The sequence below is a fragment of the Aquarana catesbeiana genome, linkage group LG07, assembly GCF_042186555.1.
Source record: "Aquarana catesbeiana isolate 2022-GZ linkage group LG07, ASM4218655v1, whole genome shotgun sequence".
In the NCBI taxonomy this organism is placed as follows: domain Eukaryota; kingdom Metazoa; phylum Chordata; class Amphibia; order Anura; family Ranidae; genus Aquarana; species Aquarana catesbeiana.
In genome coordinates this window covers 260,858,430-260,884,445 of record NC_133330.1, presented here as the reverse complement: position 1 = coordinate 260,884,445, position 26,016 = coordinate 260,858,430, and the positions used below count along the sequence as shown (strand labels likewise).

At 45.0% G+C, this 26,016-nt stretch overlaps 1 protein-coding gene and 1 long non-coding RNA gene across 4 annotated transcripts in view; one reads left to right on the top strand and one right to left on the bottom strand.

The window, feature by feature from the left end:
* Positions 1 to 26,016, bottom strand: part of LOC141103555 (uncharacterized) — a 295,050-nt gene that overhangs the window by 118,905 nt on the left and 150,129 nt on the right. For both annotated transcript variants that reach the window (XR_012235335.1, XR_012235336.1), the window contains one exon: positions 15,679 to 15,771. This is a non-coding gene — a long non-coding RNA (uncharacterized lncRNA). The remainder of the gene's footprint in view (positions 1 to 15,678; positions 15,772 to 26,016) is intronic.
* The window catches only part of LOC141103554 (flavin-containing monooxygenase 5-like), a 207,981-nt gene that overhangs the window by 82,674 nt on the left and 99,291 nt on the right, over positions 1 to 26,016 (top strand). For both annotated transcript variants that reach the window (XM_073593262.1, XM_073593263.1), the window contains exon 2: positions 10,025 to 10,190. In XM_073593262.1, the coding sequence (XP_073449363.1) occupies positions 10,059 to 10,190 (132 nt within the window). In that variant the 5' untranslated portion in view covers positions 10,025 to 10,058. The remainder of the gene's footprint in view (positions 1 to 10,024; positions 10,191 to 26,016) is intronic.

Sequence of the window (26,016 nt, the reverse complement as noted above, 5' to 3'; positions counted from 1 at the left end):
TGGTCATCTTCACTGCTTACTGGAGCCATCGGTAGCAGCGGAGATGATCAGGTCCTTTCCCCTCACTGCCTGGATGCCGAGTGAGAGAAAGATGGCCCCGCTCAGCTCCATAACATTGGAGGACGGAAGCGACATAAATATATATATATATATATATATATATATATATATATATATATATATATATATGTATGTATATACACACATACATATATACACACCCTGCCCCCTCCCCCCCAAACAAATGAAAACCCCAAATACTGTCCCCCTGAAACACAGGCTTATCTTTTAATAGGGAGGACTTTCAGAATAAATAAATAAATAAATACAATTTATATGGTGCTATGGATGGGACAGCAGCCAACCTCAAAATAAAATTAAAGACATAAAGTCCCCATAGACAAAAACAACAAAAACAAAGAACTAGCACATAGACTTAAATTACATTTTCCTAACTAACCCTAATTTCTCACTAAACAGTTTGTTAGCTTTCCCCAATCCTTTCACTACAGCAGTACATTGACAATATGGCTATTTTGTGTGCCCTCTTTTATAGTGAGTGGGCTGGCTTAACCAAAAGCCTGTGTGGGAAGATTAGCTTGTGGGGATCATCTTTTCTGAAGGACAATCAACAAACGGACACTTTCTTAAAAATCTGGCGGATCCCAGGTTTATTTACAGGAGGTTTGCAAAATAAAAATAAACAAAACATTAAAGTAAATCCTTGCCGTCCGGTGCTAACCAAACAAACAGTCTCCTCTCTAGACAGTGCGGAGCTGGTCACCGTCACCCACAAAACATGCGGTAAAGCAAACCTTTTTAGTCCAATAGCCAGAGCTCCTCTCACTCAGGTTCCTTCCTGAGTCCCAAAACCAGAGCCCTGTTGAGCTCTCTTCCTGGTTATTTAAAGTCCACCTGAGTGTGAGCTCAAGTGGACCAGAACATCCGGACCGTAACCTAGCCTGCCACAGAGGCTGGAAAAACCCAGGCCGGATTCGGGTTCAATCCCTTACAACAGAGCGAATGCGAGGTGAACATATCCTCCCCCTCTGCTCAAGCCCCTGCGACTGAGCAATTGACCCAAGCATACAGTGCATGCGGGAGAGGGCATGTGCATTGTTTTGGAGCTTGCCCGGCCTATGCTCTACTGTAAACTGAAAGGAGGCATCTTGTCACACGGGCATTTTTCTCCCTGTTTTCACACATCCACTTTAGATGAGCATGGTCGGTGACCAGCTCAAATTACCTACCCAACAAGTAATATTTCAGGGACTCCAAGGCCCATTCAATAGCGATACACTCCTTCTCGACAATAGCATAGTTTTTTTCATGCTTATTCAGTTTTCGACTGGGTGCTCCTCACCATCTTTGTTCTTGGATAGTACAGCACCTAGGCCCACCTCAGAGGTGTCTGTCTGTACCACAAACCCCTTTGTGAAGTCCGGGGTCACCAGCACCGGTAGTACACAAAGGGCCAGAAGGGAACTTCTGAAATGCCTCCTCGGCTTCAGGATTCCATTTGACCATGACCGACCCTCTACCCTTCTTCAGGTCGGTCAGAGGGACGGCAGTGGTGGCAAAATTGGGTATAAACTGTCGGTAATACCCCATAATGCCTAGGAAGTTGTTTCTTGTTTACTGGATGGGGCCACTTTTGAATTGCCTCAATTTTATTGGTCTGAGGCTTGACAAGTCCCCGGCCAATAACATACCCAAGGTACTTGGCTTCCTCCAGGCCTATGGTGCACTTTTTTGGGTTGGCCGTGAGACCCGCTTCCCTAAAAGAATCTACCACTGCTTGTACCCAGGGCAGGTGCAATTCCCAATCTGGGCTGTTGATGACCACATCGTCCAAATAAGCAGCCGCATACGAGCGATGTGGTCTCAAAGTTTTGTCTATCATTCGCTGGAACGATGCAGGGGCCCCGTGCAGACCAAAAGGCATCCGCTTGTACTGAAATGAGCCCTCAGGAGCGGAAAAGGCAGTCTTCTCCTTGGCCGATTAAGTTAGCGGTGTCTGCCAATAGCCTTTCGTTAGGTCTAGGGTTGTTATGTAGCGAGCCTGTCCCAACCTGTCCATGAGTTCGTCGACCCGAGGCATCGGGTATGCATCGAACTTAAACACACTGTTGAGTTTCCTAAAGACATTACAAAACCTGATAGTGCCATCAGGTTTTGGGACCAGCACTATGGGGCTCGACCACTCACTGTGGGACTCTTCAATCACGTCCAGCTCTAACATATTTTTGATTTCTTTTGCAACTGCCTCTCGCCTGGCCTCTGGGATTCTATATGGCTTTACATTTACCTGAACCCATGGTTCCGTCACTATGTCATGCTGGATCACCTTGGTCAGTCCAGGTAAGGAGGAAAAAAAGTCTGTTTTTGTGCACAAATGCCCTAACGTCACTTTGTTGTGCCACGGACAGGGAATCCGTTATGGGGATGTCAGGTGTCACCGGTACCTGGTCCGTTGGAGCTGGGGAAGCGGCCAGTAAAGTCTCTCTGTCCTTCCAGGGCTTTAAGAGATTCACATGATAAATTTGGTGTGGTTTCCTTTTCCCTGGCTGGTAGACTTTGTAGTTTACCTCCCCCACCTTTTTGACAACCTTAAAGGGACCCTGCCACTTGGCTAGGAACTCACTTTCCACCGTGGGAACCAGTACCAACACTCTGTCCCCGGGGCTGAAAGTACGGACCTTGGCACCCCGATCATAGACCCTCCTCTGGGCCTCCTGGGCTCGCTTCATATGTTCTCGCACCAGGGGCAGGACAGCTGCGATTCGATCCTGCATCAAGGAGACATGCTCTATGATGCTTCTATATGGGGTAGCCTCTCCTTCCCATGTTTCTTTGGCGACATCTAGCAACCCCCTGGGATGTCTACCATACAAAAGTTCAAAGGGGGAATAGCCTGTGGATGCCTGTGGAACTTCACGTATGGCAAACATGAGATATGGTAGCAAAAAATCCCAGTTTCTCCCATCTTTGTCAAACACCTTTTTCAGCATACTTTTCAAGTTTTATTAAATCTTTCGACCAGACCATCCGTTTGGGGGTGGTAGACAGAGGTACGGAGATGGGAGATTTGGTATAATCTACTCAGTTCCTTGGTAACCCTGGACATAAATGGGTTACCCTGATCGGTTAAGATCTCTTTTGGGATCCCTACTCAGCTAAACACCTGGACCAACTCCTTGGTGATAGCTTTGGTGGAGGTGTTGCGCAAGGGTATGGCCTCAGGATAGCGTGTTGCATAATCCAGGATCACCAGAATATGCTGGTGACCCCGGGCAGATTTCACAACCGGCCCCACGAGGTCCATGCCAATCCTCTCAAAGGGGACCTCGGTTATTGGTAGAGGGACAAGGGGGCTGCGAAAATGGAGCGACGGCGCCGACATTTGGCACTTGGGGCACGATTCGCAGTATTCATTGACATCTGCATACACCCCAGGCCAGAAGAATCTCTGGGCGATTCTCTCCCTGTTTTTTTCAATCCCGAGATGTCCCCCCATTACATGACCATGGGCCAAGTCTAGCACACCCTGTGGAAGGGTTTGGGAACCAGTAGCTGGTCTAACTCATCCTCTCCACGTTTTACCACTTGATACAATAAATAGTTTTTAATGGCCATGTAGGGGAAAGTCACCCCCCAGTTAGAATCAACGGGTTCCCTATCCAACATCTTAATGTTTTCCCTGGCTCTCATGAGGGTGGCATCTCGCAGTTGCTCGGTACAGAAGACCTCTCTCCTGACCTCTAAGTCGGGTACCACATTCTGGCTTCTCTCATTGTCAGGGTCAGAGGTGTTCTCCTGTTCATTACCCTCGGGCTGGGAGATAGCTTCCAGATCCTCCGGGTCCCCAGCCATGACAGGGAAAGGAAGAGGATCTCTGGCTTCCTCGATCCCAACAACATCCCCTTCCCTTTGGCAAAAAGGGTCTGGTGAGAGTTTGTGTGCTTCCCCAGCAGGGGGAGCTCTATCTACCAGGCTCTCTTTGCTCTCCCATAAATTCCAAAAATGTGGAAAATCTCTCCCCACTAAAGCCTCATGAAGCAGTGAAGGTACCACCCCCACTGAATGTGATACACTGCCCCAGGGGGTATCAACCTCAATCACCGCTGTCTGGTAGTCCCGAGTGTCCCCATGCATGCAAATTACCCCAATAGTACTGGGGTGTAGTTTTGTGGGGTTCACAGAATCATTCCTGACTAGGGTCACCACACTACCAGAGTCTAGCAAGGCTGTGAGTGGCTTACAGAACCGCTGGACGATCTTGCACCTCTAGAGACACCAAAGTGGGGCGTAGATAGATTCACCAAGTCCTCAGTGGCAGTCTACCTCTCCACTAGGTCCACCAACTGGGGTGCAGTTTTGGGGTCCCCCTGTCCGAACCACTTCTTCAGGGCAGCAGGGAGCGCATGCAGGTACCGGTCCATTACCACACGCTCCATGATCTGAGGGCTTGACAAGGTCTCTGGCTGCAACCACTTCCTGGTGAGGTGGACCAGGTCAAACATTTATGAACGGGGTGACTTGTTGCTGGAGTAGGACCACTGATGCACACGCTGGGCCCAAACTGTCATGGTGACACCCAAGCGTGCAAGTATCTCTGTCTTTAGAGTCTCATAGTCCTGGGCCTTATCTGGTTCTAAATCAAAATAGGACTTTCGGGGTTCTCCTGTCAGAAATGGGGCCAACAGTCCCGCCCACTGCTCTTTTGGCCATCCCTCATGGACAGCAACTCAAAAGTCGCAAGGTATGCCTCGACCTCATCGGCAGGTGTCATTTTCTGTGGGTGGTAGGATGCACGTACCAACTTTGGTTCCACTGGCACAAGAGGTGCAGACCCCTTTTTCAGTTCCACCAGAGCCTCTGCGAACTGCCGGTTCATTTCCTGCTGTGCTACAGCGGCATCTGCGACTTGGCGGTTGGTTTCCCGCTGAGCTGCATTGGCCTGTAGCAGGGCCTTTAATATTTCTGCCATCTTTAAAAACTGCCCACATTCTCCACCACGTGTGGGAAGATTAGCTCGTGGGGATCACCTTTTCTGAAGGACAGTCAGCAAACGGGCACTTTCTTAAAAATCTGGCGGACAACAGTAAAGTAAAGTAAATCCTTGCCGTCCGGCGCTAACTAAACAAACAGTCTCCTCTCTAGACAGTGCGGGGCTGGTCCCTGTCGCCCACAAAACATGCGGTAAAGCAAACCTTTTTAGTCCAATAGCCAGAGCTCCTCTCACTCAGGTTCCTTCCTGAGTCTCAAAACCAGAGCTCTGTTGAGCTCTCTTCCTGGTTATTTAATGTCCAACTGAGTGTGGGCTGAAGTGGACCAGAACACCAGAACCTAGCCTGCCACAGAGGCTGGAAAAACCCGGGCTGGATTCCGGTTCAACCCCCTACAACAGAACGAATGCGAGGTGAAATGTAGCGGTTATCCACTATATCACCTTGCATACAGTCACACCTAAGTTATTATTCTTATAATACAGGCTTTATATAGCGCAAACAGTTTGCGCAGTGCTTTACAACATGGGGGCAGACAGTACACTTATGATACAAATCAATACAAGAGGAATCAGAGGGCCCTGCTCGTTAGAGCTTTCAATCTAGAAGGGAGGGTCAAGTGGAACAAAAGGTAATAACTGTGGGGGATGAGCTGTTGGAAAAAATGAAAATACAGTTGTTAGGTGTGGGTAGGCTTCTCTGAAGAGAAGGGTTTTCAGGGATTGTCTAAAAGCTTATAGAGTAGGAGATAATCGGACAGTTTGGGGTAAGGCTTCCACAGGATTGGAGAGGCTCTGGAAAAGTCCTGGAGACAAGCATGGGAGGAGGGAGCCAGAGTGCAGGAGGTCTTGAGAGAAATGAAGAAAACCAATAGGTTGGTATTTAGAGACTAGGCTAGTGATGTAGCTGGGGGCTAAGTTGTGGATGGCTTTGTAAGTAGTTGTTGGTATTTTGAATTTAATTTGTTGGGTGAGCGGAATCCAGTGGAAGGATTGACCGAGAGGAGTAGCAGACACAGAGTGATTGGTAAGGTGGATAAGTCTGGCAGCAGAATTCATGATAGATTGAAGGGGGGATAGACTATGTAGAGTTACAGTAAGCCAATGAGAAGGGAGTTGCAGTAGTTGAGGCAAGAGATGACCAGGGAGTGAGTTAAGAGCTTTGTTGTGTCATTGGTTAGAAAGATGCGTATTTTGGAGATGTTGCGGAGGTTGAGGTGGCAAGATTTGGACAGTGATTGGACATCGGGCTTAAAGTAGAGTTCAGAGCCCAGGAATACACCTAGGACCTTGGCATGCGGGGATGGTCTTATAGTTGTGCCTTCGATTTTGACAGAGAGATCAGGGGATGGGGCACATGGGGGAGGAAGAATTATAAGTTCGGTTCCAGATAGATTGAGTTTGAGGAAGTGGTATGACATCCAGACTGATATATCTGATAGAAAATCAGTGATATGTGAGGAGACAGAGGGAGTGAGCTGAAGGGTAGAGAAATAGATTTGAGTGTTGTCAGTGTAGAGGTGGTATTGGAAGCCATGGGAGGTTATCAGCTGACCTAGGGAGGAGGTGTAGATTGAAAATAGGAAAGGCCCAACAACAGAACCTTGGGGGACCCCAACAGAGAATGAAAAAGAAGAGGAGGAAGTAGAGTTATAAGAAACGCTAAAGGTGCAGATAAGTAGGAAGAGAACCAGCAAAGAGTACAGTCACGGACACCAAAGGCATGGAGTTTTTTGAGGAGGAGGGGGTGGTCAGCCGTATTGAAGGCAGCAGGGAGGTCCAGGAGTAGGAGTACAGAATAGTGTCCATTGATTTTGGCCATTTGTAGATTGTTAGTTTTAGGAGGAGAGCCGTTTCTGTGGAGTGTTGAGGACAAAATCCAGACTGAAGGAGATAAAGAAGGCTATTATCAGCAAGGTGGTCGCTCAGTTGGTTGTAGACCAGACATTCAAGGAATTTTGATATAAATGGGAGCAAGGAGATTGGGCGTAGGTTGTTAAGATTGGATTGGTCCAGTGAGGGCTTTTTAAGTATGGGTCTGACAAGTGCATGTTTTAGAGAGTTGGGGAAGATGCCAGAAGAGAGGGAGAGATTGAAGATATGGGTTAAAGAGTGTAGAATAGAGCCAGAGGGTGAAGGTAGCATTTGCGAGGGAACAGGATCCAGAAGGCAGGTGGAAAGATGGACGTTAGCAAGTAGTTTAGCAACCTCGTCTATAGTGGTGGGGTTGAAAGTAGACAATGTGCAATTCGTTTAGTTCCAAATTCGTTTTTTAATGAATTTTGACAAATTCGTTAATTCCGAAATTTCCGAATTTTTCCATTTCCGAAATTTCGAATTTCCGAACTTAGAATTTCTGAATTTCCGAATTTAGAATTTCCGAATTTAGAATTTCCAAATTTAGAATTTCCAAATTTTCAATTTTCCGAATATTCAAATTTCCAAAAATTTGAAATTTCGTAATTTCGAAATTTCGGAAATTCGAAATTCGGAAATTGGAAAAAGGAAATTCGAAATTTTGGAAATTTCAGAAATTCGAAATTTTGGAAATTGAAATTCGGAAATTGGAACTTTCAGAAATTTGAAATTTCGGAGATTCAGAATTCGGAAATTCGAAATTAGGAAATTAAAAAATTCGAAATTTCATAAATTTGAAAATTCTAAAATTTGGAAATTTGGAAATCTAAAAATAAGAATGAAAATTTGAAAACCCCGAAAATCTGAAATAATAACTAACTAATAATAATAATTAAATTATAGGTATAGGCTGTTAGTGAACGTAACGAGTACAAATTTACCTGAAGTTACGAATTATCTGAAATAACGAATGCCATATCTAAACTAGTGGAACGTAATGATCTAATAATAATAAATAATAATAATAATAATAATAATAATAATAAAACCTTTTTATTATTAGTTATTATTATTTTTTCCATTCCATTCGTTTAGATGTGGCATTCGTTATTTCGGATAATTCGTAACTTCAGATAAATTTGTATTTGTTATGTTCACAAACAGCCAAATTTGAAAGGAAATTCCAATACCTATAATTTAATAGTTAGTTATTATTAGTTAGTCATTATTTTGAATTGTACAGATTTTTTTTCTTTTTTTCAGATTTTTGAATTTTCGGATTTTCAAATTTTTGAATTTCCGAATTTTTGAATTCCGAAAATTCGGAAATTCAGAATTTGAAAATTCGGAAATTCAGAATTTGAAAATTTGGAAATTCGAAATTTGAAAAATTGAAATTTCGGAAATTGGAAAATTCAAAATTTGAAAATTCGGAAATTTGAAAATTCAAAATTCAGAAATTTGAACATTCGAAATTCGGAAATTCGAAAATTCAGAAATTCAAAATTTGAAAATTCGAAATCCCAAAATTTGAAATCCAAAAATTTGAAAATTCGAGAATTCAGACATTTAGAATTCAAAATTTGAACATTTGAAAATTTGAAAATTCTAAACTTCGAAAATTCAAATTTGGAAATTTGAAAATTCGAAATTCAGAAATTCGGAAATTTGAAAATCCAATTTTCACATTTCTGAATCTCCAAAAAAAAAAGCAAAAAAACGAATGAAACGAAAACGAAAACTAACACATTTTTTGTCAGTGCACATGTCTAGTTGAAAGAGGGAAGTGATTAATGTACCTGTGTGTAAAAAGTGGAGGGTGTCTGAACAGTAGTGATCTCCTTGCGAATTGTATCAAGCTTCTGTTTGAAGTTATTGGCAATTTCCTGGGCAGGGAATGAGTTGATGGGTGTAGGCAGTGGAGGACGAAGTAAAGAGTTGAAGGTAGAGAAGAGTTGATGGGGACAGGATGATAAGTTGTTAATGAGAGTAATAAAATAGGTCTGTTTGGCAGTGAGGAGGCTGGAATTATATTTCTGGAGGGCAGATTTATATTGGTTAAAATCTTCCTGAGACTTAGTCTTATGCCACAGGCGCTCATGAGCACGACTATGTTTTTTCAGACTCCTAGTATCATCTGTTTGCCAAGGTTAAAGGGGTCGGGGGCCTAATTTTGTGTGTAGTGAGGGGGGCCAGTGAGTCCAGAGAGGCTAGAAGTGAAGCGTTGTAGACAGAAGTGGCTAGGTCGGTGCAGGATAGGGGGGAGATTTTGTCATAGAGGTCATCGGTAGCAGAGTAGAGAAGAGAAGGGTTGAGATGGCATAGGTTTCTGCTGGTAACTTTCAGGCAGTTAGAGGGAGAGGAGAAGAGGGAGAGAGTGAAACTGATAAGGTAGTGATCAGAGAGAGGGAATGGATAGTTGGAGAGGTTGCATGGCATGCATAGGTGGGAGAAAACGAGGTCAAGGGTATTGCCTTCAGAGTGAGTAGGAGCATGTAACTATTACTGCAGGTCAAAGGAGGAGGTTAGGCTGAGAAGTTTGGAAGTGGCAGGAGTGTTAGTATTCTAAGTCTGTTATCCATAGTGCCATGCAGTGCATTATAGCTTTACAAAAAAATTCTGCACATAAATTCACCAATACAGCAAAACTTAAAACTGTAAGATTCGCCTCAGATGATAAACCAAACCTCATTCCTAGTTATTAGCCTTTGTTTGAAAGTGAAATGGATAATTCATTATAACTAGATAAAAAAAAAATGAGTACAGTGGAGTTGTTTCCTTTAGTGACCAATTAGAATACTTTTTTTTTCATAAATTGAAAGGTTGGTTGCTGTTATCAATACCAGCACTTATGTTTTTCTCCAGGTTTTATCATTTTGCTTAAGTAATGAATTTTCCTTGATATGGGGTATCAGACCACCTACAAACGTTGCACAAAGTTTTCTGCCTTTCTGGTCCTTCATTGCTGGACAAATATATTGTGAATACATATAATGCTCTCTACTTTCTCTTGTAGTACTAGCCTTTTTGACAAAAACCTGGTATACTGATTGTAGTGACTGAGTTTAGATCATAAGGTCATTTGAATAAACCTTAAAATCTTAGCACATTTTCCCTACTTCCAAACAAATAGCTTGTGATATACATTTTGTTTTACAGAATTCCAGTTCAGCAGTTAAACGAGAATTCCATCATGGTTAAAAGAGTCGCAGTGATTGGTGCTGGTTGCAGTGGACTGACTGCTATCAAATGCTGTCTCGACGAAGGTTTGGAGCCCACTTGCTTTGAAAAAAGTGAAGATATTGGTGGACTCTGGAGATTTAAGGTATTGTCAACACATTATGAATTTTTAATTAAATATATATACACTATATTACCAAAAGTGCTGACGTCACAATGGGTGGGCTCTCCGGGTGACGTCATCAGATGGCCATGGCACATGGCTATGTAGGAGATGTCAGACAGCAGAGGACGTTACAACGGAGGAAGACAGCTTCAGGACAAGAGCGGCCTTTTTGTTTTTAGTGGGTACCTGGACGAAGAACACAGCGGCAGTGAGGAAGAAGACAGCGGTGGTGAGGAAGAAGACATCGGCGCGGGAGAAGATGGCACCGGGAGAAGACAGCACTGGGAGAAGATGGCAGTGGGGAAGACGGCTTGGGGAGAAGACAGCTCGGAGCTTGTTTTTTTTTACATTTCACTGCTTTTTTGGTGAATGAGTAGGGGTACGATGTACCTGATACCCATTCACATAAGGGGGATCCGGGATCTGGGGATCCTCTTGTTAAAGGGGGCTTCCAGATGTCTATAAGCCCCCTGCCCACAGACTCCAACAACCACTGGACAGGGTTGTCGGGAAGAGTCCCTCGTCCCCATGAACATGTCCTCACCCCCCATGTTGAGGGCATGCGGCCTGGTATGGTTCAGGAGTGGGGGGAGCACTCGCTCATCCCCTCTCTTTCATAATCTACTAGGCTGCATGCTCGGATAAGGGTCTGGTATGGAGTTTGGGTGGGACCCCAAGCACTTTTTAAAAAAAAAAATTGGCATGGGGGTATCCTCTCCATATCCATACCAGACCAAAGGTTCTGTTATGGTCTTTGGGGGGGAACCCCACGCCATTTTTTTCGTGAATTTTTTTAGCTGTCAATTTTTTTTTTGTTTTTTTTTTTTCGTTTAAATACTGTTTATTGAAAAATAAATAACAGTACAAAGTTATCAAATTGCAAAGACCAAAAAAGATAACACAACAATGTTAATAACATTAGAAGTGAGGTATACATGTACCAGTAACAGAGTCGGCTTCAAAATAAAAGTGTAAATACCTATAAACTCTAGGGCATCATCAAACACTCTGTCTCCTAGAGAATGGCTGCTGGAGGTCAGGATAGGGACGCTAAAGCTCACAGGTACCAGGGCTCCTCAAGGGTAGGCCACGCACCCCGAATGGGAACCTGCTGTGCGCAGACCAACCGAGTGGAGCACTGGTGGTTCAAAAAGACCTTCCCTGGTCCCATCCTGAACTCACGGACCACCCCTCGTCGAACAAAACAAAAACTCTGTCGCAACGATTAGTAACATTATGAGCCCAACAATAATGTAAGAAATAATATTACTTTTACAGGGGGTTATCCCCGAAAATTAGAGGTGGTACAAGCTAAACCACTATGTTGTGGATGTTTCCATTCTTAGAGTGTACAGCATTAACATGTAATTAAAGGAGGAGTAAAGAGTGAAGGAGAGTTCTGCAAGGTACGTTTCTCTCAACCTGTGCAAATAACACTAAGTGGAGTTTAGAAAGAAGACAGTAGGAGGAAGGGGAGAGAAGGGGGAAGAACAGAGGGGCAAAAGTGGGGGAAGAGAGGAAGAGGTAGGAGAATGTTAGGAGCAGGAATCCTCACGGAGAGAGAGGAGGGCCCGGAGCCGTCCAGAACCTGGGGGCTACCTAGACATTATACAGAATCAGGTAAGAAGTGATATACCCAAGAAATGAGCCCAGGGTTCCCAAATGAGTCTGAATTTATCAGAGGTGTCTAAAATTCTGCTCGAGACCTTCTCCTGCGTCATAATCCAGGAAATTTTCTGTTTGGCCTGGCGAAGGGATACCGAAGGTTTTTTCCAGGCGTGGGCTAGCGTAATCTTGGCACCAAGCAGGATGAAGTGAATCAGAGACCGAGACAATTTAGGTACTTTCGGGATGTTGTCATTTAGGAGAGCTATGGTGGGGCTTTGTTGGACTGCAAAGCCTGTGGATTTGCGGATGAGAGAAAAAATTCCATTCCAAAACCCTCTAATTTTGGGACATTCCCAAAATGTGTGAAGTAGGGAACCTATATGGTCACAACCTCTGAAACAGAGGGGCGATGAATGTGGATAAAATTTAGTAATTCGAGTGGGTACCAGATACCACCTGGTCATGACTTTAAGATCCGCCTCCACCAGAGAGGAACTAAGCATGCCCTTAAAGGATCGGGAGAAACAAGTATGCCAAGTATCCATGTCCCAATCGAGTAGCAGATCCCGCTCCCATTGCAACATATAATTCGCTTTCTCCCGGGGCTCCGCTAGTGCAGAGTAGATTAGGGAAATTCCTCCCCTTACACCCATGGCTGAGGAGCACCAGAATTCGTAGGGAGTAACCGAGAGCGGGGCTGTCGAGCTTTTCCAGACCCCACGCAAAAAGTGTGATAATTGGTAATAGCGGAAAGTCTCTGATGCTGGCATCTCCAATTTAGAGATGCAGTACTTAAGTGAAATAGGACCAGAGTTAATGAAGAATTGCCCTATTCTGTAAAGGCCCTTGTCGAGCCACCACCTAAAAGCCTCGATGTTCATACCCGGCGGGAATTGTGGATTATGGAAAATGTGTGCCGGGGTAACCATGGGGAGGTCAGTAATGTCTTTTATATAGTGTATCACACAGGGCCATTGAGTGAGACAAGGAGGGGGAAAGAATCAGGGGTCTGTCCTTTTGTGGTCTCCAAACCAGGAAGTCTAGAGTATGGTTGGGAGTGGCCTGGCGTTCAATATCCACCCAATCAGGCCTAGGGCCTTTAGAGTAAATAGCTGAAAATTGGCAAAGTTGTGCGGCTTGATAATACCACTATAAATTAGGGAGACCTAGGCCCCCTTTTTTCTTTGGTCGGTATAGCACCTTTTTGGAAAAGCGATGTCCCTTCCCCCCCCAGATAAATCTGGTAATTGAAGCCTGTAGTTTGTCTAGTGTGTGTTTTCGGATGGGAATAGGGAGGGAGCGAAAGAGATATAGGATCCTATGGAGTAATGTCATTTTGACCGAATTTATTCTACCTAACCAGGACATTTTATACCGGGCCCAATGCGAAAGCTCATCGAAGAGTTTCTTGAGCATTGGGGGGTAATTGTGGTGGTAGAGACGTTCTATTTTCGCTGATAAGAAGATACCTAAGTAGGGTAGGGAGGAATCGCACCAGGAGAAGGGAAATTGGGTCTTGAGCCTCTCCACCAGATCATGGGGGGTGGAAATATTCAAAGCCATTGATTTGGCCATGTTGACCTGAAGTCCCGAAATGCAGCCAAATGAGTTAAGTAGTTGTAGAATGTTGGGGGTGGAGATGAGGGGGGAGGTGACAAACAGGAGGACATAATCAGCAAAGAGGGCGCATTTATGAGTCTTTTGGCCACATTGCACTCCATGGATGTCAGGGTTTTGTCTTATGGCCAGAGCCAAAGTTTCTATCGCTATTGCGAATAGGATCGGCGAAAGAGGGCAGCCTTGTCTAGTCCCCTGCAAAATAGAGAATTCTTCAGAAAGATGGCCTTGTATTTTAATACGTGCTTTAGGGGAGGAATAAAGGGACGATATGGTGGTAATGAAGTCCGGGCCAAAGCCCCATTTCCGTAAAACAGTAAAGAGGTATGGCCAGGTGACCGTGTCAAAGGCCTTTTGGAGGTCTATTGAGAGGACATATCCTGGTTGAGAAGGCCCCCCCATCCCATGACGATTGCATGAGGGAAATTAAGTCTACCGCTCTCCTGATCTGGTCAGACCCCTGTCTTCCGGGGATAAACCCCACCTGGTCCTTGTGGATATAGTTAGCAATGAAGGAAGCCAGTCTGTTTGCCAGAATTTTCGTCATAATCTTTAAATCATTATTAATCAGCGAGATTGGCCTATAGTTGCATACATCACTGGGGTCCTTGCCCTGTTTGGGGATTACTGATATGTATGCCAAGTTGGCCGTCGGTTCCAGGGGGGACCCCGCGCGAAGAGAATTAAAGAGGCGGGCCAGATAAGGAGAGAGGGCATCTGAAAAAGCTTTATAATAATGTGTGGAAAAGCCGTCGGGGCCTGGGACTGATTCTGTTTTGAGGTTCTTTATGACTTCGTGAATTTCCTCCACCCTGAAGGGAGATTCCATAATGGACCTATGAGAGTCCGAAAGTGTAGGAATATCAAGGCTATTCAGGAAGGAATCAATGGAGTCTGAGTTGTTAGGGTCGGGGGCTGAGTATAGCTTGGAATAAAAAGCCTGGAAGGTTTCCAAGATCTTTTGGGGGTTTTGGGTGAGAGTTCCCGACAGGGATCTGATCTTGGGCAGTGAAAAGGTTTTTAATTTGGGAGATAGTTTAGCAGCCAATTGGGGACCAATTTTATTTGCTTGCATATAGAATCTGCCACTTAGCCAAGTCAGATGTTTGTCTGCGTTGGATGTAAGGGCCAGATTGAGCGCTACTCGGGAAGCTTCCAATTTGGTCAGGGTTGCGGAAGATGGGTCAGCTTTATGGGACCTACTAAGGGAGTGGAATTGCCTTTCCAATTGCAAGATATCCGATTTCCTTTCCTTTTTGAGTTGAGACGCCATTTGGATCATTTTCCCTCTCAGGACGGCCTTGTGTGCTCCCCAGAGAACACTTGGAGAAATGTCTCCTGTATCATTGAGACGAAAAAATTCCCTAATTTATTTTTCTAAAATTATGCAGTGGACAGGGTTGGATAGTAGTGACTTACTTAGGGGCCACTGTGGAGGCCCAGAGGGTGAGAGGGAGAAGGAGATTTTAAGTGTCACTAAGGAGTGTCTGACCAGGGGACTTCCTGTATGGAGGCATGGGATGCTGTGTGGATATCTGAATTTGGAAGGAATATATGGTCAATTCTGGCGTAGGTATTGTGAGGTGCCGAGAAATGGGTATAGTCTTTTGCCGTGGGGTTTAGTTCCCTCCACACGTCTATCAAGCCCATGTCATGGAGAAGGCGGGCAATTCCGAGGCTTTGAGTGGGTGGATTCTTAAGCCGAGATCTCCCATGAGAGGACATGTCCAGCAGTTGATCAAAGATGATGTTAGAGTCACCATCCATGATCACCCTGCCTTCCAGGTGAGGGGCTAGGGTCGACAGCATAGAGGTGAAGAAACGTGCCTGTCTTTGATTAGGTGCGTAATAGGAGATAATAGAGTACAGAATCCCCCCTATACTTCCTTTTATTAGAATGTACCTGCCCTTTGGGTCCTTGATCGTGTGTGTAAGTGAGAAGGGAGTACCTTTAGATAGGAGAATGGCGACACCCTTTTTTTTGGTATCAGCATTCGCCAGGAAAAAAGTCGGGAACGTGCGGTGTAGAAAGGTGGGGTTATAACTGGCTGGGAAATGGGTTTCCTGGAGTAGAACAACATTGAGGCCTCTAGAGTGGTAGCTCTGAAAAGCCTTGCAGCGTTTAGAGGGGGAATTGAGTCCCTGGACATTTTGCGAAGCTATTTTTAACACATGTATCTGGGTGGTCGGGTCAGCCATGGGTGCAAGGAGTGTGGAGCAATATAAAGCAAATGGAGCTTACCTGCATCACCAGGGAGTGGACATCAGTTCGAAGAGGAATAGATTCATAATTCTTCCTGAGGGCTGGGTAGGTAGGCATGCTCCGCGAGGATTCCTGAAGAGAGTGGGACAGAGAGGGAAGGGAATGGGGAAGAGACAAAGGAGAGGAGGAGAAAGGAAAGGAGGAGAAAAGAGAGGAATAAGAAAAATGTAGATCATGAAGATTAATCAGGTATAATAATACCGCAAACATTAAGTGCAAAACAAACAATTAATGAGATCAAAACTAGAAAAAAGTATATAAAAGAAATAATCAAACCTCGGACTAGTATTACTAGTCCTAGTCAAGATTCCCCTGAGCAGGGGAGCCCGGAGAAAAAAAGGGGAGAGGGCAACCTCAAATTGGGTTGTCTACCTGATGTCACCAGAGGGGCACTGTGTCCCCTCGAATCACAACAGAGAGGGTGGTATGCAAGGCCGCTCCGGCCGTCTGGATCCCCCAATGTGAAGCGAGAAAATGTGGGATCGGTCTCAAGGAAAAGGTGTCAACTAATTTGCAAGTTGTTTTTAGGACAATAGGCATAAATTAGGTAACCGAGACCAATAATGCAAAAAAAAAAAAAAGAGGAGAGTCACTGGGGGGGGGGGGGGGGGGGGGTAAAAATAAATAAATAAATAAATAAATAAAAGAAAAAAAGTTTTCTTCTCTTTTTTTCCCCCCCTTTTTAAACAAGGGTAGCAGTTGTACTACCTACTGTGTCATGCCGCAAGGTAGATATCCTCGTCGGGAGGATACAGTATAGCCCGGAAAGGGATCCCCAATAGCCATTAATGGGGCTAGGGGGGCCTAACTGCGGGCAAGGGCCGGCTTGAAAAGATTGTCAGAGGGTAGTTCAACGTAGGGACGCCCCTACTCCAAAGAGAAATTATGGTCCTCAGTCCAACTGGGAGGTTGGAAGAAGCAATTCCATTCCAGACGTGATGAGGAACGTACATCTTGTGGAACGAGAGTCACGTAGCCGCTTTGGTAGCTGCTTGTTCCACAGCGGAGTAAGGGGGCTACCCGGGGGGCCTCTTGGAAGAACCCGGGGTAGGTGTCTCGTGTAGAGGAGCCAGGGTCTGTGAGATCAGGCCTAGTTGCAGGAGCAAGCGCTCCCCGTCCTGGAAGTTGGAGAAGTGGTAGGGAGTATCTTTGAAGTGAAATTGAAGGCGAAAAGGGAACGACCAGCGGTACTTGATGGAGTTTTGGGAGAGTATTACCAACAGTGACTTGAGCGCTCTTCGTTTTTGAACCGTGGCTGGCGAGATGTCCGCAAAGATTTGAATCTTATGCCCTTGAAATGACAAGTTGTCCGTGTTGTGGGATCTTCTCATGACCTCCTCCTTCACGCCATAATAATCGGGCTTGACCATGATGTCCCTCGGGAGGCCATCTTGGCGGGGAAGCTGGAGGGCTCTGTGTGCTCTGTCAAGTTCAAATCTGTGACTGGAATGAGATCTTTGATAAATAATTGGACGGTGTTCGGTATATCCGTTACTGTTTCGGGTATTCCACGTATGCGGAAATTGTAACGTCTATTTCTGTTTTCCAAATCGTCTATTTTGGATAAGGCTGTATCTAGCTGGTCTTGTAAAGACTGAATACAGGCCGTGTTCTGGTTGGTGCGTGCAGCAGTGTTGTCCACCACCTGCTCAATCGCATCTATGCGAGAGCCCAAATTCTGTAGATCAGCCTTAAAAACGGCTGTAATCTGAGTGGCATTTTGAGCTAGGCCTGCTGCCAGCATGTCAGAAAAGCTCTGTAGTAAGAGCTGCATGTCCTGGGTCTGGGGCTGCTGTGAGGCTGTGGGGTGGATGGGCCCTGCTAGGCCTAGAGGAGAATGGAGCCTGGGTGGGTGGGGGATATCCCCTAGTGTCCTGTTGAGGAGGGAGTCTGTGATAGCAGGGGGGATCCCTTGAGGTGTGCTTTGACTCACTGTTGTTGCCAGCATGTCAGCGCGCTGCTGGGTGGGGGATGAGTGTTCTGTGACTTCCATGCCGTCCCTCAGAGAAGCTGCAGTCGCCATCTTGGATGGGTCAAGGGCCGCCTGATTGAAGTTTAGTTGGCGGCTCACCTCGCTCTTTTGCGTGCCGCTCGGCATGTAGGATTGGGCTAGGGAGGTTCGGTGAGCCCAGGGGAAGATTTGATGCCGATTCCGCTCGATCTGAGAGCTCTGGGGGAAGAGAAGGGCCGGAGCGGTGCGGAGCTCTCGATTAGAGCGTCTCCCCGGGAGTCCCGCTCATGCGCACCTCTGCAATTTTTTTTTTACATTCAGCTGTCAGAGGGGTCAGTAAACTGTACAATTTTCTCTCTCTACATGTCTCTGATATTCATCCAATGTTCTCCCCCTCTCGTTCACAGGGTAAAAGCCTGATCCTTTTCTTGTCCTAATATTACTTCTAGAGATTTTGGGAGTTAAATATTTTTCATCTACACTTTGTGAATTATTGTTATTATTATACAGGATAATACAGGTAGCACTTTACAACAAGAGGACAGACAGTATTCATCACAGGGATCAATAGAACATGACCAATCTCCTGAACCGCCCCATAATCCATATCTATTGCATACCTGTAATGCTTGCATAATGTCAACTTTCTAGCAATTAAATTACTCACATAAGGCATATCAAATAAATCAAAGTGGTGATCCATAGTTCAAACCTTTGGATAGAAGTTTTTTCTCATCTTTTGTGAGTTCATGTTTAAAAGAATGTAAAATGTTACTACAAAACACCATCTCAGTGCCATCTGGTGTTTCGTAATGGAGATTGTGCAACAGATTAATCTAGAAGATTTTGGAACAACTAAACAAACTTAGCTGAACATTTTATAGACACGCATGGTAGAGACACAAGTCTCTTGAAATACCGATAATTGAACGCATAGACAGACCCATTAGGAGAGGGGACAGATTTTCTATATTACTGTATGTCATTGTAAAGTATTTAAGATCTTCACAATAAATATATGTATACAAGAGGGAGACACTTTTGAATGGGATATTTTCAATTACCATGGATTTTTCATCAAACAATAAGTCTGTCTATCCTAGGACGAAATGCATTAGGGCATGGCCTCAAGTTAGAGGTCTGCAGGATGTGCTATATGTTCTTTCTGCAGGCTTATTGAAACCTATTTTTAAAACATCATCAGTGTGCAGCCTGATTCTTTTAGCTTGAGTGCAGTGTGGAGCAGGAGCGGGCTTCTGGGCTTCAGCAACCCAGCTGTATCTAAGGGCTTTATGGGTCAGATAGTAGATGCACCAACTAGAAATAAAGTGTTACTGGATCTACTGATTACCAACAATACAGACCTGGTCATGGATGTGGAAATACGGGGAAATTTAGGAAACAGCGATCACAGGTCAATTGGCTTCAGTATAAATCACACAAATAGGAAACATAAGGGGAATACAAAGACACTGAATTTCAAAAGAGCCAACTTCCTTAAACTACAAACCTTGCTAGAAGGCATACATTGGGATAAAATCTTAAGAACAAAGAACATGGAGGAGAGATGGGTTTGCTTTAAGAGCATATTAAATAAGGGCATTAGGCCTCATGCACATGAGACGCTGTTAAACTCGTGTTCAGAGGCAGTTGGACACTTTTTTCAACTGCCCCTGAACCCATTTAATGTTATCCTATGTGTCCATGTACACAGTCTCGTTTTTTGGCATTTTTAGGCAGTTGCGTTTAACCTCGTTTTTCCAGAAGCAAAAAAATGGGTTCAGACGCAAAAGTTCTCCACGTTTCAGACACCAAACGCGGCTAAACGCCGATACCGCGTTTGCGTTTATAAGTGTTTATAAGTGTTTTATAAGTGTTTTTTATAACCCGACTTTGGGGCCCCATATCTCAGGGCCACTTGGTGCTAGGAACCCCAAATGGTATGCAAACACAGTGGAACTAGCACTACAACATATCCAAATTTGGGGTTCCTAGCACCAAGTGGCCCCAAGATATGGGGCCCCAAAGTCGGGTCACAAAATGTCATTCTCTGCTGCAGAAAAGTGCTTGACATTTTGCGACCCGATTTGGTGCCCCATATCCCGGGGTCACTTGGTGCTAGGAACCCCAAATTTGGAATGCTAACACTAACAATATAACATATCCAAATTTGGGGTTCCTAGCACGAAGTAGCCCTGAGATATGGGGCCCCATATTCGAGCCACAAAATTCCATTCTCTGCTGCAGATGTGCTTGACATTTTGCGATCCGAATTTGGGGCCCCATATCTCGGGCCCACATAGTGCTAGGAACCCCAAATTTGGATATGTTGTAGTGCTAGTTACAAAATATGGGGTTCCTAGCACTAAGTGGCCCCGAGATATGGGGCCCCAAAGTTGGGTCGCAAAATGTCATTCTCTGTTCTGCAGATGCTTCTAGATGCAAACGCGGCTAAACGCGGCATGCAAGCGCGGCAAAACGGGCGTTTCTAAACCTGTGTTCAGCAGAGTTTGCATCAGCGTCTCGTGTGCATGAGGCCTTAGTGTCAGAAACCATGAATCAGACTAAGACAGAAGTACAGTTAAGTCACACTTGTTTAATAATAATAAAAAAAGGTAAACAGAGTAAACGTAGTCAAAACATAGCCAGGGTTCAGGAACCGAAACGAATAGTCAGACAAGCCAAAACGTCAGGGAGCCAGAGATGAGCATAGTAGAATGGCAAGCAGGATCTGGAGCCAAAAGGAATGTTAGCCAAGCAAGTCTTTAACAGGAACACATGAGAGCGTCTCTAGAGATGTGACCAAGATGAAAGCAGAGATCATCAGGACTGGACGGCTTAAGTAGGCAGGATTGACGAGCAGGATATCATCAACAGGTGAGTCACTGTGGAGAGATAGGAGCTGGCAATTAGCCTACAGCTGAGCGGCCAGCCCAGAGAAGGAAGGGCTGAGCCCAGCCCTGACAGGACCCCCTCCTCAATGATCCCTCCCCCTCGGAGGACCACCAGGCTTGAGGGGAAACCGTCTATGGAAATCACAGAGGAGGACAGAGGCATGTACGAGGATGAGACCTAAGAGCGTTCCTCCGGACCGTACCCTTTCCAATGCACCAGGTACTGTATCCGCCCACGGAACCTACGGGAGTCAACAATGGAATGTACTTCATACTCCTCATGGTTCTCAACCTGTACAGGGTGAGGACGAGGCGCCAAGGTGGTAAAGTGGTTGCAGACCAAAGGTTTTAATAAGGAGACATGAAATACATTCGAAATACACATATTACAAGGAAGGTCTAATGCATAAGCCACTGGGTTAATCCTGCGAAGAATACGGAAAGGCCCAATAAATTGAGGTGTGAACTTCAGAGAGGGAACACGAAGTCGGAGGTTGTGAGATGACAGCCAAACCCTGTCCCCAACCTGGTAGGAAGGTGCAGGCAGGCGTCTGCGGTCAGCATGGAGTCTGTACCTATCATTAGCATGTCGCAAAGCCTCCTGGACTTGTGCCAAAGTGGAACGAAGACCACAGAGATGCTCCTCCAACGCTGGAATACTCTGCAGAACAAATGAATTAAGCTAACATGGAAGGTTGGAAACCATAGTTCACCATAATAATCGGCAAGGCACTATTGTGAGCAAACTCTGCCCACGGTAAGAGGCCTGACCAGTTGTTATGATGGTCAGAAATATAACAACATAGAACTTGCTCAAAGGACTGATTGGCTCATTCTGTGGCCCAATTAGACTGTGGGTAAAACACAGAGGAGAAAGCAAGCTGAATTCTCAACTGTGCACAAAAGGCTGGCTAGAACCGGGACACAAACTTACTGCCCCTGTCCGAGACAATCATCTTGGGTAGCCCATGTAAGCAAAAGATCTCCTGAGCAAAAATGGAAGCCAGTTCCTTAGAAGGGGGCAACTTCTTAAGTGGAATAGAATGGGACATTTTCGAGAACTGGTCAACCACCATAAGGATAACTGTGTTGCCCTGGTAGTTGGTTAATTCCACAATGAAATCCATAGACAGGTGGATCCAGGACCTCTCTCCATTGGGTATGGGTTGTAGGAGGCCCACTGGAAGGTGTCGTGGAGTCTTACTCTGAGCACACACAGAACAGGCAGCTATGAAGGCGGTTACATCAGCACGTAGACTAGGCCACCAGAATTGTTGGGAAATGGCCCAAAAGAGTTGATTCTACCCAGGGTGGCCAGCAGCCTTGGGAGAATGGTAAGTCTGGAGCACGGCAGTATGGAGACTCTCTGGGACAAAGCAGGGGTCACAAGGTTTCTCAGGAGGAGCATGTACCTGAGCGGCAAGAATTTTGTCACCCACAGGAAAAGTGAGACTGGTGCGAACCGTAGCCAGAATACGATCAGGAGGAATCACAGGAACCGTAACCGACTCCATCTTGCAAGTGGAGCAAAATTGTTGTGAAAAAGTGTCAGCCCTTACATTCTTAGTACTGGGTAAGAATGAGACAATGTAATTGAAACTAGACAAGAAAAGAGCCCATCACGCCCTTCTGGGAGAGAGGTGTTTAGCCTCAGAGAAGAATGTGAGATTCTTATGGTCAGTAAGAATGAGAACCAGCATAGTGGTACCTTCGAGGAGATGTCTCCATTCTTTCAGGGCTAAAATGATCGCTAACAGCTCTCTGTCACCAATCTCGTAATTGCATTCTGCAGGTGACAATTTCTTGGAAAAGTAGCCACAAGCATGCATAGCGCTCTCAGAGGTAGGATGTTGAGACAGAAGGGTGCCAACTCCAGTCTCTGAAGAATCAACCTCAAGGATAAAAGGTAATGTAGGATCAGGATGTGCCAACACAGGAGCAGAAACAAAGGCAGCTTTAAGACTCTCAAGGGCCTTTACGGATTCCGGAGACCAACTCTGTGGGTTACCGTCCTGGTCATATCAAGCAGGGGCTTGACAAGAGACGAGAAGTTACAAATAAACTTCCAATAATAGTTGGCAAAGCCAAGAAAATGCTGCAGAGGATGTAAACCCACGGGTCGGGGCCACTGTAGGACTGCTGAAATTTTCTCTGGGTCCATCGAAAAACCAGCAGTGGAAATTACATAATCCAGAAATTTAACCTGTTCACAATGGAATTCGCACTTCTCCAATTTACAATAGAGATTGTTCTCTTTTAGTTTCTGAAGCACACAACAGACTTCTGTGTGGTGGCTCTCCAGGAACTTGGAAAATATGAGGATATTGTCGAGATAAACCATCACACATAACTGCAACAAATCTCGGAGGACATTGTTAATAAATTCCTGGAAAACTGCCGGGGCATTACTAAGACCAAAAGGCATTATGAGGTACTCATAATGGCCTAAACACAGTAGTATAAAAATCGAACAGTCAAATCCCTGGATCATTAAAATACTAAAAACAGAGCTGAAATAAAAATATCAAAACATGTGACCAAAATCACAGTTGAAAATCTCTGTGTATTAGGCGATAGTGAGGACAGTTCAAAGGCTTTTATAAGTGTAAAGTCACTGATGTCTTAGTGTGCACCTTCCACCAGAGAGCAAGTAAACGTATTCCACCTTGTGATGCACACTCCCCCAGGGGGTCAAACTCACCAGAAGCCTCTAATAAACAAGGTCCCCTTAATCCTAACTACGTACATTTTATCCATATTACACAAGCAAAAATAGAATGGCCCAGAGGGCGCTGTCACCATATCCAGCTGTCCGAAATGGAGTGTGCGTTTCTCTGCAGACACAACACTAACTTCCTGGTAGATGGTAGTGGGCGGTGGAGCGCAAGCGTCACTTCTGGGTTGTCATGTAGGTCACAGACTTCCACAGAGGGCGTGGCGACACGACCTCTCAATGAATTTAAATAGCAGTGCCCCAAGCATCTCAGTCAATCAGGCGCTCATGGCAACAGATGACGATTACTGGTCACCGTGGCCTGATTGGACGTGAGCGGTATAATGCTTTTTAAGGGTGCAGAGAATCACAAACACATCAACATCTTTTGCATAAGGATTTAAATGCTCTAAATCTGAATGTCACCAGGTAGAAAGGACATTAAGCATTCCTGGAACAATAAAGCTCACTATGTCAATATCTTTGATAGAAGAGCAAATATAAAAACCATGTAAGTTGAGAAGCAATAGCCCTATGATGGTAACATTAAGAGTAAATATAAACAACAATCCAATTATTAAACCATCGCTAAGATAAATAAATAAATATATATATAAATATATATATATATATATATATATATATATATATATATATATATATATATATATATATATATATATATATATATATGAATAAATAAATACAAATGCCAATCCCCAAAAGGGTAAGAGTGACATTGTATTATATATCATATCAAGGCTACAAAGATAAATACATAGTACATAAAACTACAAGTGGATATAATAATTAAAGCGAAGGTCCACATATAGGCAACCTAATATATGTATTGTACCGTCAATAATATCGAAGTTATAGATATATAGTATTATTTAAAGATAAATATAAATTATATCTAAAACATCTGCATATCTTAAGACTATGCCTTAGTCTTTCTTAGTCACTTTCTTTTCACCATAGTCAACTTTTTTAGCGCTGCATCTTTCTTGTTTTATTTGTTACTTTGAGGTTTGATACTAGACTTCTAGGTGCTGGCAGCTTTGCTCTTATACCCTTTTTACACTCACATATATTATTGGGACTATCACAAAGCGCTGATGCGCAAAAGGCGTCGTCAAGGCAACCTCATGACAGTGGTCCTACCCAGAACCATGCCACGGTGACCATCCATCCACTCTCGGGAGCTTCACATTGCCCAACAGCAGTGTTTTCCATCAGCATTGCTGGCTCTATTATTTCCCTCCTGGTTTGCTTTTTATTTTTCACCACTGGATCCCCTGCGTGACACCATCCATTATTGAGGCTTTTCACCTTACACAGAGCGGTGAGTCAGTGGCTCAGCGGTACCATCTGACTCTCCGGCGGCTTTCCTGTGAGAAGCCGCGCCCTCTCCTTCCAGCTGGGCTGACGTCATCGCCCCTCGTCACGGAGCCTCAGCGAGACTTCTCTCTTCACGGCGGAGCATTGGCTTTCCTTCACGGTACATCCACGAAGCAGCTCTCTGGAGCCGGTGAGTCATCTCCTCTGGATCCCACAGTCAGTGGGGAGTCTGTGAGTCCCTGGTTTCTCATCTGGGCTCCCTCTTTCCCTTCCATCCCCCTTCTTTTTTGACTTCAGCCTGGGGCTAGGCAGTTGGATGGATCTCCCTGGTTTCCTGTTGCTGATTGGACTATCTGTCTTCTGCATGTTCCCAATCCAAGTGTAATGTAGTGCTGTGTTATTTTGGGACTATTTTTACACATTTTTATAATTTGTTTTTGTTATCTGTTTTTATAATCTATTCATTAAGCTACTCAGTTTTCATTTTGGGCCGATGCAATTTAACTTTGTGACATCCAGAGCACTGGACATTCTTTGTTTTTTGCTTTATATATTATTTGTCCTTTAAGCGCAGCTTTATTCTCGATTTTCCTCTTTGGTGGAAGGTGCACGCTAAGACATCAGTGACTCTACACTTATAAAAGCCTTTGAACTGTCCTCACTATCACCTACTACACAGAGACTTTCAACTGTGATTTTGGTCACATTCTTTGCCTGCTGCTTCTGTCTGATTGATCTGCTGCTGTAACATGGCTTGTCTGACCCTGCTTCTGTCTGCAGTCCTGCATCCGTGTGCATCTGCCTACAAGTCCTGCATCCGTGTGCATCTGCCTACAAGTCCTGCATCCGTGTGCATCTGCCTACAAGTCCTGCATCCGTGTGCATCTGCCTACAAGTCCTGCATCCGTGTGCATCTGCCTACAAGTCCTGCATCCATGTGCATCTGCCTACAAGTCCTGCATTCATGTGCATCTGCCTACAAGTCCTGCATCTATGTGCATCTGCCTACAAGTCTTGCATCTGTGTGCATCTGCCTACAAGTCCTGCATCTGTGTGCATCTGCCTACAAGTCCTGCATCTGTGTGCACCTGCTTGCTACTTCTCAGCGTTCCTGCATCCGCAGCAATCAAGCCTGTTCCTGTCTCTGTCAAGCTGACTTCATCTTCAGTCAAGCGGACCCTGCAGGCTCTCCTACTCCGCTGTGCTCTGAAGGTCACTGTTCCCACTCCAGTGATCCCCAAAGCAGAGCTGTATGAGAGGTCTCCCTCTGCACGTCTGGCTCACCTCCAAGGTACGTGTCAGTATCAGGCAGCCATGCCTGAGCCTGCAAGAGGGACTTCTCCCACAGATGAAGTGTTCCAGCACCTCTCCGCTCTTGCTCAAGTGGTGGAATCTCTCCGGGACAGTCACAAGCATCT